The sequence below is a fragment of the Saimiri boliviensis genome, chromosome 2 (assembly GCF_048565385.1).
Source record: "Saimiri boliviensis isolate mSaiBol1 chromosome 2, mSaiBol1.pri, whole genome shotgun sequence".
In the NCBI taxonomy this organism is placed as follows: Eukaryota; Metazoa; Chordata; class Mammalia; order Primates; family Cebidae; genus Saimiri; species Saimiri boliviensis.
The window spans coordinates 142,971,036-142,986,933 of NC_133450.1; the positions used below are offsets into that span (position 1 = coordinate 142,971,036).

The window sequence follows — 15,898 nt, forward strand, 5'->3', positions numbered from 1 at the left end:
AGAAACAAAAAACAAAAAAACCTATAACTCAGTTGCTCCCCGTCTCTCCTTCCTTCCAATAGGCTGCATGTTGACTGAAGACAGAGTTACTGACTCTCCCTCCATAGCTTGTTGGCATCTTTAGATGGTGATTTTCAGTTACACCAAAAAAATGACCCATTGATTGGAAATAGGACAACAAAAAAATAAAGAGACCCACTGAACATTACATTGTGTGACAATATTTGAAAGTGCTGTACAGAAATAGAATGCCTTTATTAGCGTTCCGTTCAATGTCAATAAATGTTTTTTCTTACCGTGTTTATATTCAGTACTATTTAAAGTATACAGAAATAGAGATTCAACCTAACACTTGAAATTATTGAAGGAATGAAATGTGGGAGGTGTTCCCTGATACCCAGGACTAATCAAGGAAAGGGGAAAGTTGCTGTTGGGGACAATCAGGTAGAAAACCTCAAGGGACGGGGAAATGAGGAAGGGGTGATGGGGGTGGCATCCCCAGAAACTGACGAGGTTGGAGTTGAAGGATCAGGGTTGCCATCTGGGGCTCGGGCTCTTACCTTATGCAGCTCAACAGGGCTTTCTTTTGACAAATTCTGTGACATCAAAGCCTCAGTGGAACAACTAGGACTATGGGCGGGTGGGTCTCGGGCTGGAGTCTGCGTCCAGGATCTCATACACGAAATGAAAAGCTTTAGCAAAGTATTAGAAAGAGTTACGTGAACCCCTTGTCTTCATCCATTTATTGTCTATTGTTGCTATAACTGAATACCTGAAGCTGGGTAACTTATAAGAAAAGAGATGAAGCTCACAGTGCTGCCGGTGGGGAAGTAGAAGCAGCATGAGCCCATATCTGCCTCACCGTCTGGTGAGGGCTTTTGTGTTGCGCTGCGTCACACACATCACAACACGGTGGATGGTCTCAGCGGAGGCAGCCCTGTGTGAAGGACGAAACCCAAGGGGCGTCCTGGCTTTGTAACAACCCACTCTCAAGGGAGCTGATCCAGCCTTGCCAGAGCAGGGGCGCAGTACCTCGAGGAGGGACCCAGCCATTTGTGAGGGATCCGCCTCCTTGACCCAGACACCCCCCACTAGGCCCCACCTCCCAGCGCCACATGGGGGATAAAATTTCAACGTGAGTCTTGGTGGGGAGAAACAACCATAGCCACACCATAGTGTCCCTAAAGAAAGGAAGGTGCTGTTTCTATTCTTGGTGCTGAGCCTATTCCAGCAAGCACAGCAGGTCCCTTTTTCCCTGGCATACATGAAACTGCACTTTTTTTAGGATTTTTTTTTTTTTTAAATGTATATGTGCTTAGGTTCTGAGAGTAAAAGCACTTAAATGTATTTCCAGGATCGTGTTTCTTTTTTGGAGATAAAATTCAGCTACTTTCCTTTTACCTCCTGACTTTATTTGGTATTGCTTTTCCACTTTTACCAGTTATTATAAATAGATAGTTCAGCCAAGAGGCATTTGGTACCTGCCTTTCCTCTGTATATTGTACTCTCTGCATGTTGCAGTGGTATACGTAGGGCCATGACATAATACGGAAACAGTGTGCTTCCTAAATCCTAGAATTGCCGGAATTGTAGGATCCTCGCCCTTGAAAAAGAAAATCTTAAAATGGGAAGGGGAAGGATTTTACTTTTTCCAGCAGATAGTAAACATATGAAACTTATCCTGAGAGTCTGTAAGCCAAAAATATAAATAAATTCGGGGAAGTGAGATGAGCTGAGGCCCAAAACATTTTCAAGTGATGACAGGAAGAACTTACTGTTGTTGAGAGTTCGTTTTTCAATGCTGTAGGCTCCACAGGGCCAGCACCACATACCCAGCCTCACTGGATTGGTCAGGTGATCATTCCTTCTCACACTCCTGCCCACCTTTGTGTGATTTGCATGTTCAGGCGTGTGCATGCTTGTGTCTTGGCAGGTGACCTTGGGAAAGGTGTTGAAAGTGATCGTCGTCATGCGGAGCCTGTTCATTGATCGAACAATAGTAAAGGGCTATCACGAGAATGTCTACACAGAAGACGGCAAGGTAAGCATTCTGGAGTCTTGTGTGTTCCTTTATTTTCTGTATTCCAGAACAAATGTAGTCGAGTCCCAGATGAATGGCATTAAAAACTAGCAATCATAGCTGAAATGATCAACAAACAGATTTGTCAGTGTGAGGATGAACACTTTATGAAAAAGCATTTCATTCTCTCTGCTTGCATTTTTCATCAAGCTTCTGCTTTTTCCTCTAAGCCTGATGCCTTTAGTTGAATTTCTAATTTATCACCTTAGACCCCAGTTGCCTCATTAAATGTGTCTTCTGAGGAAATGGATTTTTTTTTCCCCAAGTCAAGCAGCTCATCAATAGCCCAGGGTTCAGGATTTGGCTTTTCCTAGAACCACGAGGAAAATTTCTGTTCATTTGACACAACCTGATGACGCTCTTTTTCCCCAAAACTAACAAGTAGCCCTTAGGAAGTTGCTGTGCACAGCAGCATATATTGGATACTGCTGTTGAAAGAAGACGTGTTATTTCCACAGGTGACTTTGCTTCATGGAAAATTCACCTGTGTGAACCCCTAATGCCTTTCGATTGCACAGTCCCCATAGGGCTCCACAGAGAGCGTCAGAGGATGCTGATGGGAGCTGACAGCCTTCTTGGGTGTTTGCACCAGAGTGTAATGAGCCCCCAGCCTGAGATGCCCCAGACTCTCCCAAGCCACTCCCAGTGCTGAGCCTGGCCTCCCCACCCCCTCAGCAGCCTTTCCTTCTCTCATGACTCTCGTTAAAATGTAAAAGTTTGTTAGTATTAATACTAGCACTCACCACCCCGTTAAAATGTAAAAGTTTGTTAGTATCAATACTAGCACTCACCACCCAACAGCCACATGATAATGAGAATCGAGTGTTCTTCAAAACAGGTGGTAACTGTGGCTTAGCACATAGCAGGGCATTGCATAAAAAGCACGGCTCGTGATATAATGAGATGTGTGTTTTGAACAAGGAACCCAGCATTTCCACATTCCACATAAGTGTCGTCTGCGTGGGACGCTATTCCTGCTCCGAGGACTGTGCACAGTTCTCGTAAATTTCCTCGTTGATACCAAATCATTCATTGAGGGGAGGTCTTCTTTTCCGTTTTGGGAAAACCAAATGTCTTTGGATAACGCATGTAAAGTGAGTCATCAGTCGGGTGTGGTCTGTGCGTCTGATTCGTCAACTCTGACAACTGCTCCAGAAGGTTCCACACCGTCGGTCAGCAGCAGAGGCAGCACTGAGGGTAGTGTATACCCTCACAGAGACCACGGGCAGTGGCATTTTGAGATGCCATTCTTGTTGGGTTTTTTCAAAGTTGATAACTTCATAGTCACACCTGGTACAAAACAGCCCTTGCTTGCCAGGGACTACAGGGAAGTTGGAGAGATGAAGAACGAATACGTAGAACGGTGAGTCGTAATCAGGACCGTGCTACTAGAGTTACCAACTCAGGGTGCAAATGAAGCATACTTCTTAAATTGACATTATAAGAGGGAGTGGGGATTTGCCTACTTTGCATGATACCTTTAACATTCTATTTAATTGCCCCTTACTGAAAGTGTCCAGTAAATAGTAAATACTCAATAAATGATAACTAGTATTGTTTTTATTCTACACTGAAAACAGAGGTCTTGGAGTATTGTGTCTCACAGGGGTACGGTGCTTCCAAAACACTTCTGATTGCCCTTTTTCAGCTGCTCCAGTTACTTGCTTTTTTCTCATCTTCCCCCTTGACTTCCTGTTTCCCAGAGTCGTCTTCTCCCTCTGCCCATTCCCTTTGGCCATTCTCATCCATGTCACCCACACGAGGATCACTCATGATTTGTTTCTAGATCAGACTTCTTCCCATGTTCCTCAAGTTTAGCCTGTCCAAAACGAAACTCATCATCTCTCACACTGAACTGTTTTCCTCCTCTTCCTTATCTTGGTTAACAGTACCACCATCTCATTGGTGAAACCTTTCTTCCCTTCATCCTGCCAATCTAGGCTGTCAGTGACTACCGGCAGTTCTCCCTCTTGAGTAACTCTCGAACTGGGCCCCCACTCCTCTCCCTCCCCCCGGCTCTCAGCATCCCTGCGCTGAAGAATGCACGCGCCGCCTCACTTCTAGTCTCCAGTCCTGCCTCCCTCACAGTCTGTCCTTCACTTGGCTTCCAGAGCTGTCTTCCTAAAATACACGTGCGAGCGGATGATTCTCTTTCCTTTCGCCATCTCCCCCTTGCCCAAAGCAGCCCTCCCCGAAGCAGGAAAGTGGGATATTAATAGATGGTAGGCACAAAGCGATGCCTGGTCAAACAAGTTTGAGAAACTCTGGCTTAGAGAAAGTTGGGCAGGTTTCTTTACCGTGGAAACCAGTGTGCTGAGGTGCCTTACAAATCTCTGATGGGAAGTAGAGAGTAAGCAATATTTTCCTACCTTATTTGGCCACCAAATTCTTTTTCTCTTCCTTTATTCTTAGAACATATTGTGACATTGCCATTTTGCAGAACATACTTCTGAAAACTCTGGCTTGTAGAATAAAAGCCAGACTCCTCTGCAAGGCATCTAAATGCCTCATGATGTTGCCCCTGCCCTCCTTTCTCATCTCATTTGCCATCATTCTCTACACACACCTCATCTTATCTCCCGCCACATATGCTCCCTGTAACTCCCAGGACACGCCAGACCCTTTCACATATGTGCACGTTCAGTGCCTTTCTTCCTGGGATCCCTGCTAGTCCACCTGACAGAGTTTTACTCTTCCCTTTACACTGGCTGAATGCCATCTTCCTTCCCATCTTGTCCCCATTTTCCCAAGAGCCTCTTTGCTTATGAGCATGGGCTCTGGAGAGGGCAGCCCAGGGTTTGCCTCTCCTTACAGCGTGGAGTCATCATCATTACCCGCATACCCGTAGAATTCAGAACAATCTTGTACTAGTACTGCAATTACTGCAGCACGATCATTTACATGTCTATCTTGCAATTAATAAAAATACTGACTGGCACACATTGGTCAGGTTGGCACTGCACAAAGCAAACTTTGCCCACAGTGGCCATCGTATCCTCCCCACAGCATCATAACACAGGCGCTGCTCTAAGACTCATTGTACACGTGAATAAACTGAGACCTAGGATGGGTAGGTTGCCCACAGCCACATGGGGCCAGATCTCGATCCTGCATCTGCCAGGAGCTCCTCAAGGGCACAGGCCGCATCCTGTGACTCTGTCTCCAGGGTGCACTTCTGTGCCAGGAGCATGGCAGGAGCCCAGTCCTGTCTGGGAAGGGATGATGAAAAAGCCTGCTTGGGATATGAAAATGCTTAAGCTGGAATGGAAAGTGGAGAATCAAAAATGAGAAATGGAACTAACAGAAGCAGCAGGAATTGAAGTCGTAAATAAGTCCAAGGATACAGGAGACGCAAGGAAAGGGCGGCATCAGGCCCTCCTGATGAGAGATGAGCACGGCTTCTCTTCCTCAGAAGGAAAGTGGCTGTGCAGTTGGGACCCTGATTGACATCAGAAATGCGGTGGGACAGGGAGCCTTGTGTCCCCCTTTTCATCTGCATGCGTTGGCCAAGCAGTAAGCAGGGACCCTAAAACTGGAGAGAACCAAGCCCCTTTGTTATTTTAAGGACACACCGACCACATTTGAGAGAGAAGCTCTCAAATGACTGCTCCGCCCAGAATCTAATCCTAGCCAATTTGATTAGCCCCTTTTTTTTTTTTTTTCAGAGCACTTCACCAATGATAAAAATAAACCATGCAGACATTATTAGTGTTCTATTTTCAGTACTCTGTGTGTGTGTGCTTTATTTATATACAATCTAGGTATTAGTGCAATTAATGTGTTGAATTGTCTGGCACATCCGAAATGAACTGTGGCATCTGGAAGGGGCCATCCGGGCCTGACGTGTGTTCTACAAGAGCACATTGTTGCTGGAAACGTTGCTGTTTCCAGGACGCAGCCCTGCGTTTGCTGAGTTGATGCCTCGGTGGCTGCAGGGGTGTGTTTTGCTGCAGTCTGCTGGAGCACAGCCACAGAGGCCCTGGGTGTGGCTCAGGAAGCCTCCTATGGGCTTAACTTCTGCCTCTGCGGTTGTCTATCTGTGTCCTCCAAGCCCAAAGCAACCAGCACATTGGAAAGTTTCATTATCCTTATTGCTACTGTAGTGGCCCAGCACCACCTCTAACTTCCAGACCTTGCAGCTTTTCTCCCCGTCAGAGTCCATCCCAGCAAGGCTGTCACTTTGCACTTGGCTTATAACAACCACCACCACGACCCTAGCAGCCTGTCTCTTTACCCGTGATGCATATTTTTGATACCAAGGACCAATAGCCTGATTCCTCTAATAAAATAAAAATGCTTTTCAGACTTACCAACCCCTTATTCATTGCAATCAGGGAATAGCAAGAGCCATGACTCAGCATGTTAAAAGGCAGGATTTAAGATGAATACCTGGCCATTGTCCTGATTTTATACCAGTCAGACTTAACTGAAAAAATATGTGTCTCGGTTGAATTTATCTTATTAGGGGATTTAGGTTATGTTAATGCTATAGCTTCATTAATTACCCCATATCAATAAAAAAAAGGCAGCTTTTAGCCTCCGAGCATAAGAGAGGAAAAGAAATGGTGGTATCAAAGGAAACCTTCAAAGACAGCCAGAGCTGTCTCCAGGGTAATTTCTGATCCCCGCATTCTTCCCACTTCAAAGTTGGCTGTGTGTGTGCGCGTGTGGGTCGAGGGGGTGGGGAGCTGAATCTGATTTCTCTAATAAGTGTTGGCATCAGCCCTGTTTGATATCAGATGCAGGGAACATTTTGATTTGTTATAGCCTTTGAAATTGTTCAGACGACCTTCAGAAAAATGGCCTCTTGTTACTTCCAGGGGGAAGGGTGAAAGCCAGGGAAAGGGGAATCCAGTTTAATTCATATGCAGAGGATGCCCTGAAATTGTGCTTTCAGCAGTTTTTGGTAACAAATGCATGTCCTGATTGAAAATGAACAGTTGAAGAAGAATAGACCTGTAACACTGTGTTCTTGGGTGAGGCTCTTGTTCACTCTTTCATTCTCGGGGGAGGGTGGACAGATTTGAGAAGGTGACCACATAGACGTTTATAGTTTGGAAAACGTGGGTAGCCATGGAGAAACGCATCACCACTGCTGGTTTGCAGCATTCTACCCAAACCGATAGGCCTATCAAAGCCTATCACCTGTTGACCTTGCAAGATGAAGCTACTAAATGAAGGTTCTAAAAGTTGAAACCTTATGTGGCTTCTGAGTTTTATTTCGATAATTTAAAATCGATTCCACTGTTTCTTGAAATGAAGTACGGAATTGATAACTTTCTGAGAAGCTGCCAAAATGTTCGCTCGCTGTTAAATGAATTTTAGCGGCAGCGGTTGCCACAGCAGCAGGCCTCAAAGCAGAACTGTGCTCCCGGAACAGCTGTGCGAGTGGCAGCTCAGGGAGCACGCAGCCCCGGCGTCCCGCCTGCTGTCTAGCTGGAAGGCAGTCTCTTCCTCCAGGGTAAGAGCCGGGCTTCTGCACACAGACCTGGTTTCGAATCCCCACCGCGCATTAACTGTGTGGTGTTGGACAAGTTGCCTAACTTCTCTGAGCCTCAGTGGCCTCATATGTGAATTAGAAATGATTTTATCAACGTCACGTTATTGCCAAAAGGATTTTAAAAGATTGTGCAGATAAAGTGCAGGCCGAATACGTCGTCATCATCATCATAAGTAAATGGCATCTGCCCTTGCTGGTTATGATAGAGGTGGTGGTGATGGTGGCCCGCATTGCTAGTAGAATCACCTACCTGCTGATGTCGGGTCACTCTGATTGTTCTTTTCAGTGAATAATTTTGATTGGTCACTATTTTCACCAGTTCTTCCTGTGTATCAAGAGGTCTTTTGATATCTTGGTGTTTGCCCTGAGAACCGATGTGTCTGTGCTAAAGGAGTTGGTCATCTGCAGGGTTTCTTTTCATTTCACCTGAGAAAGACCACACCCCCACCCTTAAAATACTTACTCCAATCCCCAGAGGCCAGGAGGCCGCTCCAGAGACTGCAGGCTCAGCCACCAATGACCACAAGGTTGACTTTTGTGTTCAGATCTTTCTAACGCTTGCTCAGAATACTGAAGGGTGCTTCACTTTCTTTTGCCTGTCACTATGGTTAAGAATAATTTCTTGTTCATCAGGCTGAAGGTTTGCAGCTTCCAGAATGCTCCTTTTTTGAATATTGCAGCCAGGAAAGAATTGGTAGCCATGCCTGCCTCTGCAGCAAATAAGCTGAAGCTAATAAATATTCACTTGGATCAGTCCTGGCTCCCTGAAATAAATTTCTGAAATCTTCCTGGCCCTGAGGAGAGGCAGAGCATCGACTTCAGAATGCTCATTTCAGTGGCTTTCTTTGGCATAAATCTAGCAGAAAATCAAGTATGAGCCACCTGCTGTGCACTCCTAGCAAAAGAGGGCCCTATTGTTACGACGTCCCTTTCCCACCCATGAGCACCAGGTAAACAGACTGTATTGTCTGAGGTCCTTCTGTCCCAGACGGTAGGAGCTTTTCCCTAGGGTCCTGAATAATATATTTAAACCTTTCCAAAAGAGCATCATCCTCACTTTGAATAAATGTGGTGTGTTTTGAGAATCCATAATTAGGCTGGAGTGGCCATGTTTTCATTAAACCTCTGCTTATTTTTCTCTAGATTTTTAAAAATTAAAACATGTTGCAGATACCAAAGGATTTTTAAATATGTTTATCTTTTAACTAAAAACTGTAACTTTTTAATCTAGCAGAGTCTTCTTTTCTGCTTTTCTCGGCTCTGTGTTTATGTCTTGGTCTGCTCATGCATGATGTAAGCAGGCAGGGAGGGTTAACAGTGGAGAACTTCAGAAGAAACAGCTGTGGGCTCAGAATGGAAGGAGAACTATATTAGTTCCAAGTTCAGACATCGATGTTCCTCTTCCTAAAATTGAGATTTAGAATCTTTGGCTTCTCCCTGTCATCTTGGCAGTGATTTTGGTACAACTAAGAGATGCAAAAGTCATTCTTATTCATCCTGCAACCCCTGAATAATCTTTAAATGGTGCATTTGTTAAGCCCTGGGCTAAACTGCGCTGAGAAAGTAATACGAACCTGATTTATCCTCCAAACATGACCAGCTGCCCAACAGTAGTTTTCTTCAACAGAATTGATAACGTGGGGAATTAATTTCATATGTTTCTTTTGAGGTTTCCTTCAGAGTTATCTGGAGGTAACATGTCACTTTTCCCCTTGCAAATTGTTGAGCTGTCAAACTAGAATTTCAGCACTGGAAGATCTTTAAAATTCTTACTCTATCCAGTGGTTTAAGTGAGGGGCACTGACAGGCAATTGACGCCACCATTCGGAAGAGCAATGTAGCCAGAGTGGGAGGAAGGTGAGTTGTTGAGGGCTTTTGTGGTAATCCACGAACGAGATGGGGCAGGCAGTGGGGGTGGGGAGAATTGGGTGAACTTGAGGTTCATTTTTTTTTGATTGATTGAATGAATGAATGCTTGATCAGTGAAAGCACCTCCATTATTTGTCCTGGAATTGGATGAACTAAACCTCTCCCCTCTCCAGCAGGAGTCCTGCAGAAGAACGGAGTGGCCTTCTCAGAATCATCTTAACCTTCTCTACTATCCTAAAAGTTTTCAAACACAGTAAAATTTCCATGAAACTGATTGTCAACAGGGAAAAGCCAGGAGAACTCAATGAATATGCATGTTTACAGCCCTGCTTTTCATTTCCAAGCACTGTTTTCAGAAAGCCAGGTTTCAGTGTCTTCCACAGAATAGACACGGAGCTCTGGAGTGTCCTGGGTCAAATGCAACACATCATGGCCTGTCTTCTTAAAGGATGTTTCCCATTCGATTGCTTCTCAGTGCTTTCTGGTGCTCCAAAATCTATCACACAACACACACAGCCCTAAATCACCATGGACCAGGGTCCAACTTAACCGCTGGCCAGCCCCAGAGGCAGGTTCCCAGAGGCCCTTTAACCAGGTGTTCCATTCACTCAGCTCTTGAACTCATATGTTAAAGGCAACTTTTTAGCACCTACGGAACACAGTGACGGCTTTCTCATTTCCTCATTGCCCTTGAGCTGTCTCTCTCAGCACTGTATTGGGGGTAGTTCTATTTTTGCCATGCTTAATTTGTTCTAAACTCTTGAAACAGTCAGAAGGCATTGATTTGGTATATCATGCAAACCAGTAAAAACCAAAATGGTTTTGGTTAGAATGAGCTACTGAAGTACCCTGTGTGTGACCAAGTATAGCCAGAGGAGGACTGGCCTGGGTTTACTCTGAGTCCTCCCCACATTCTCAGACCTCCTCCAGCTTCCTCATTTGTCAACTAGGGGTGCCCTAGAGCAGGGGCTCTTGACCGGCCAGGCATCACATTTACCCTTGGGAGCAGGTGCTACAAAACAATGGAACAGGCTCGTGGGCCCACTCCAGCGGCTGATTCAGACACTCTAGGGAGGGGCTGAGCAATATGTATGTTAAAAAACAAAAACTTCCCCCAGGGGCTTCTGATGCCCAGCCAGGATTTGAGCACCACCAGCTGAGGCAATTTGTAAGATGCCTCATCAGATAGCCTTGGGCTCAGGAGCGGCTCTGAACTGTTGTCTCCCCATCTGGAGAGTAGGACTGTTCATGCGACCAGCCACAAGGGCCAGTCCTGGGGATGACACGAGCGTGTGAGTGAAGGGCCTGGTGTGGTGCGTGGCATGGAACAGGTGCTCAGCAGCTGCACGCTGCCAGCTTTCCTCCACTCAGAAAATACCTACTGATGCCTGTGACATGCTAGGCCCCGTTTCTGGACCTGAGGAGGCAGGGGGAAGGAAAGCAGGCCTCCTCTCCTCACTGAACTTCCATCCTGCGGGCAAGTCAGGCAGGAAACAAGCAAACAAAGAAATCATGGAGCTTCAGGCAGTTTTAAATGTTATGAAAACTTTAAATTTTGAAATGGTAAAGAGGGACTGGTACAGTGGCTCATGTCTGTAATCCCAGTACTTTGGGATTCAGAGGAGGGCAGATCACCTGAGGTCAGGAGTTTGAGACTAGCCTGGCCAACATAGTGAAACCCCATCTCCACTAAAAATGCAAAAATTAACCAGGTGTGGTGGCAGGCACCTGGAGTCCCAGCTACTCTGGAGGCTGAGGCAGGAGAATCTTTTGAACCCAGGAGGTGCAGGTTGCAGGGAGCCGAGATCGCCCCACTGTACTCCAGCCTGGGTGGCAGAGCCAGACTCCACCTCAAAAAAAAAAAAAAAAAAGTGAAGGGAATCAAGTTACCAGGTACTGGAAAGACTGTTTTGATAGGGTAACTGTGATATGCCTCTCCAGTGAGGCGACGTTTGAGCTAAAGGGGGCATAAGAAGAGCCACATAAGAGTTTATGGGAAAAACAAGTCAGGGAAAGGGCACAGCGAGTGCAAAGGAACTGAGGCAGCATTGACCTTGGCACTGAGAAACGCGAGAGCCGGGCTGAGAATCAAAGTTGAAAGTAAGCCAGTGGCTCAGCTTGCAGGAGCCTCAGAAGCAGCAGGTGCCTCAAGGTTTCATTTACGTTTCTTAACTCACCTACAGACAGATAAAAAAGAGATTTAAACTGGACATTTAAGATCCTTTTCAACTCTGAGATCCTATTATTCTCTAATCAGATGTTTTTTTTCAAGTTTAAGAAGGGTTAACCGTAGTTACAGTATTACTTCTTGAAGTCTCGAATTCTAAGACTGATGCTGATGATTTTTCTCTCCTTTCCCCCTCAGCTTGATATATGGTCCAAATCCAACTATCAAGTATTCCAGAAGGTAAGTTTTACTTTTTGCTTCTTAACTCAAGAAGCATTAGGAAAACTTGAATGCTTTGAGATTTAAGCATTGGTCTCAAGTCAGAGGCTTTTAAAAAAGTGAAAAAAAAGCCAGACAGAAAAGGCTACTCACTATCTGATTCTATGTATATGACATTCTGGCAAAAAACAAAACCTTAGGGGCAGACATCAGATCAGTGGTTGCCTAGGGGTGGGTACAGAGGATTGACCCTGAAAAGGGCACAAGGGAACATGGGGTGGTGGGAGTATTCTGTATCTTAATTGTGGTGGTATCACACAACTGTACGTGTTTGTCAAAACTCAGAACTGTATTACTCCCAAGGGGCAGTTTTACTGTATATAAGGAATACATACCTTAAGAAAACCATAGGTTTTTGAGATGTTCCGAAAGCTGGATTCTGAGAAATCTAGCTTTAAAACTTGCTTTCTCAGAGCCCTGTCGGTCTCCACTGGTACCCTAGGGAGGGGCCAGGGCGGCAGGCTGGCACTTGCTCACCTTGCCCCTTTCCCACTTTATGCTCTGGAGATACTACCTTTTTCAGATATTGGGCTTCCTTATGAAAAACTGTTGTGGGAAATCTCAGACAAAATGAAAAGCGACCAGAGAAAATTCATTTCCCCGGCTTCTGACAGTGCAGGGGCCTTCCCTGGACCAACTCAGGCCCTGTGGCCAATGAGGATTCTGCCTTTCACCCTCCGCCACACCCCACCAGTCCCCACAGCACTCAGGGCCAGCTCCCTGCAGGGCAGCAGCCGGCTGCTTCTCTTCCCATCCGTCTTTGGTCTCTGGTCTCCGGTCTCCTCCAGTAGTGAAATAAGAGAAAGTTAATCCTCATCTCATTAATTCCCTCATCCAGCTAAACAGCAGGTATCTACTCCCCAGCACTTTGAGAGGCCAAGGCAGGCAGATCACCTGAGGTCAGGAGTTCAAGACCATCCTGGCCAACATGGCAAAACCCTGTCTGTACTAAAAATATAAAATTAGCTGGGCATGGTGGTGGACGCCTGTAATCCCAGCTACTCGGGAGGCTGAGGCAGGAGAATCGCTTGAACCCAGGAGGCGGAGGTTGCAGTGAGCAGAGATTGCACCATTGCACTTCAGCCTTGGTAACAGAGCAAGACTCCGTCTCAAAACAAACAAAAAAAAAACAGGTATCCACTGAGCCCCTTTGCCATATGCCAGGCACTGTGCTAGGTGCCAGGGCCACAGAGGGAACTCATACAGGCAAGGAAGCCTAACAACTCCAGGTGATCAACCGGGGGCTGTGGCCTGGAACAGCAGGGGGCCTCCTTCCGATTAGGCTAGTCAGAGGAAGCCTTTATGGGGGAAACTGAGGCAGGCAGTGTGAGAAGGAGAGCCAGCCATGTGAAGGAGGGCAAAGTGGAGGTAGAAGGCAGGGCTCAGGTCAAGGAGGTGCCTCTAGGCTCTGGTGCGGAATTCGGATTTTGTCCTTAATTCAGTGAGAAACGGCTGACAGCATTGACACAGAGGGGGATGTGATTTTGAAAGCTTGGTCCAAGTTACCCCCACAATGAAGAATGGTTGTAGCCACCGTGTGCCAGCGGAAGCATAGGACTTTTTTGTAGATTGAGGTGAAATTCGCATAACATGAAATTAACCATTTTAAAGTTAACAATTCCTTGGCTTTAAGTGCATTCACAGTAGTGTATAATCACTATCTCTGTTTGGTTCTAAAACATTTCCTCACCTCACAAGAAAATCTGGTGCGCATTAGGCAGTGAGCATAGGACTTAGTGTATCAGTGGGGCATCATGGACCACCCTCTAGTGGTGTTTACTGTGTATCAATTCACAGTGCCCCCGGGCCCATTTTTGATGATAAGGGGCAGGCAGAGGACAGGTGCCTAGGATTAGGGTAGCAGTCTGAGGCTGCAAACTACCCATTTAGGGAACCTGTATAAGCATTACAGGTTCATGATCTTATCACAGCTAAATGCAGTATACTACCCTGGATTGGATCCTGAAACAGAAAGAGGTTACTAATGGGGCAGGGCGCAGTGGCTCATGCCTATAATCCCAGCACTTTGGGAGGCCAGGATGGGTGGATCATGAGGTCAGGAGTTCAAGACCAGCCTGGCCAACATGGTGAAACCTTGTCTCTACTAAAAATACAAAAATTAGCCAGGCATAGTGGTGGGTGCCTGTAATCCTAGCTACTCGGGAGGCTGAGGCGGGAGAATTGCTTGAAACCAGAGGCAGAGGTTATAGTGAGCTGAGATTGCGCCACTGCACTCCAGCCTGGGTGACAGAGCAAGACTATGTCTAAAAAAAAGAAAGAAAGAGGTTACTAATGGAAAAACTGGTGACATCCAAATAAAGGTTGGAGTTCAGTTGTTAGTGAATAACCAGTGTTGGTGTCTTCGTTGTGACAGATGTACCATAGTAATGGAAGATGTGAACAGTGGGGAAACAGGGTGAGGGACATGGGAACTGTCCCATGTGTGCAGCTTTTCTGTAAATCTAAAACTGCTCTAAAGTACAGTTTATTTAACAAAGAAAATCATAGCTTGACTATTCTAACACCCCTTTACCCAACTGAGCTCCCTAGAAATGTGATGGAGAAAACAGCCTCCCTCCCTTCTCCTGTCCTTGCCGCCCTGTTTTTCTCCCTGCTTCCTGGGTCTGGAGCGTAAAGGAGAGAAGGAGGTGATTGTGTAGGCTTTAGTGCAGGGAGCTGCATTTCTCATCTTCGTGTTCTTAGCTAAGTCACCACACGGGAGGGATTTACCTGTTTCACATGCAGAAAGTCTCGGCCTTCGATGCAGACATCTTCCTTGTCATTGTTCCCCAGCAGCTGGTTGAAAAACATTCTGAGGTGAAAGAACACCGCTCATTATCTGTATCTTGCTTTAACAGTGAGGAACATTAAAGCGGTCGGTTTTTCCCTCAACCTGGTCCTTATCTTCACATCTTCTGTGGTATTGCCAGGAGTTCCCTTCTCCTGGCTCCACAAAAGGCCAGTGATGACTTCTGGAGGGCCCATAACCCGCTAATTAACAATGGTCCCATTTCCATTCCAATACCCTTTACGAGAAAGGGGCTTGCACATGCTCGCTTTTGCGTGTCTTTTTTTTTTTTTTTTTTTTTAAGCGTTCTTGTAGTATTAAGTATTTCTGAATGCAAGCAGAAAGTTTATTAGGAAGTTGTAAAATGTGTGAAACACAGATTTGGTGAAGCATAGATTTAGAAAGACAGTGCTGTATTTTTATCCTGCATCCCTTGAAAATAACCTGCCAGACACTCTTTGTATTTGTTTAAAATTACAAACACATTCTGAAGCAGTGTTTAAAATTTGATATTAGTCTAGTTGGAGAGATTTAGGAGCACCCGCCAATTCCTTGCTTCTAGTTTATATAACACATTTCAAGCAGTAAAAATTGATGAATTCTAAGGGGTGGGAATTTTATCTCACTGGTGAGTGGCATATCACATGTATTTGTGCAGAAGCCTTTCTGAGATTTCTTTATCATCTCTCCTTTCACCTGTTTTTTGTTTTTTGTTTTTTTTTTTTGTTTTTTTTTTTGAGACGGAGTTTCGCTCTTGTTGCCCAGGCTGGAGTGCAATGGCGTGATCTCGGCTCACCGCAACCTCCGCCTCCTTGGTTCAGGCAATTCTCCTGCCTCAGCCTCCTGAGTAGCTGGGATTACAGGCACACGCCACCATGCCCAGCTAATTTTTAGTATTTTTAGTAGAGACGGGGTTTCACCATGTTGACCAGGATGGTCTCGATCTCTTGACCTTGTGATCCACCCGCCTCGGCCTCCCAAAGTGCTGGGATTACAGGCTTGAGCCACCGCGCCCGGCCTCACCTGTTTTTAACTGTATCAGAAGTTAAGTGGACTTAACCTCTGATATTGACCTGCACCAGATTAAAGAACCACAATTGGGAGAGGTGGTAGTGCCCTCTGATTACAGCTAATGGCAGATAACGTTGAAGTCCTTTTCTTTCAGGCACAGGTGAGAATTAAATTAGAGTCCTCTCTCTTCCCTACTAAAATGTC

At 45.7% G+C, this 15,898-nt stretch overlaps 1 protein-coding gene across 1 annotated transcript in view; it reads left to right on the forward strand.

The window, feature by feature from the left end:
- The window catches only part of MED27 (mediator complex subunit 27), a 218,977-nt gene that overhangs the window by 182,772 nt on the left and 20,307 nt on the right, over nucleotides 1-15,898 (forward strand). The window contains exons 5-6 of the mRNA XM_003920888.3: nucleotides 1,934-2,041; nucleotides 11,815-11,856. Of these exons, the coding sequence (XP_003920937.1) occupies nucleotides 1,934-2,041; nucleotides 11,815-11,856 (150 nt within the window). The remainder of the gene's footprint in view (nucleotides 1-1,933; nucleotides 2,042-11,814; nucleotides 11,857-15,898) is intronic.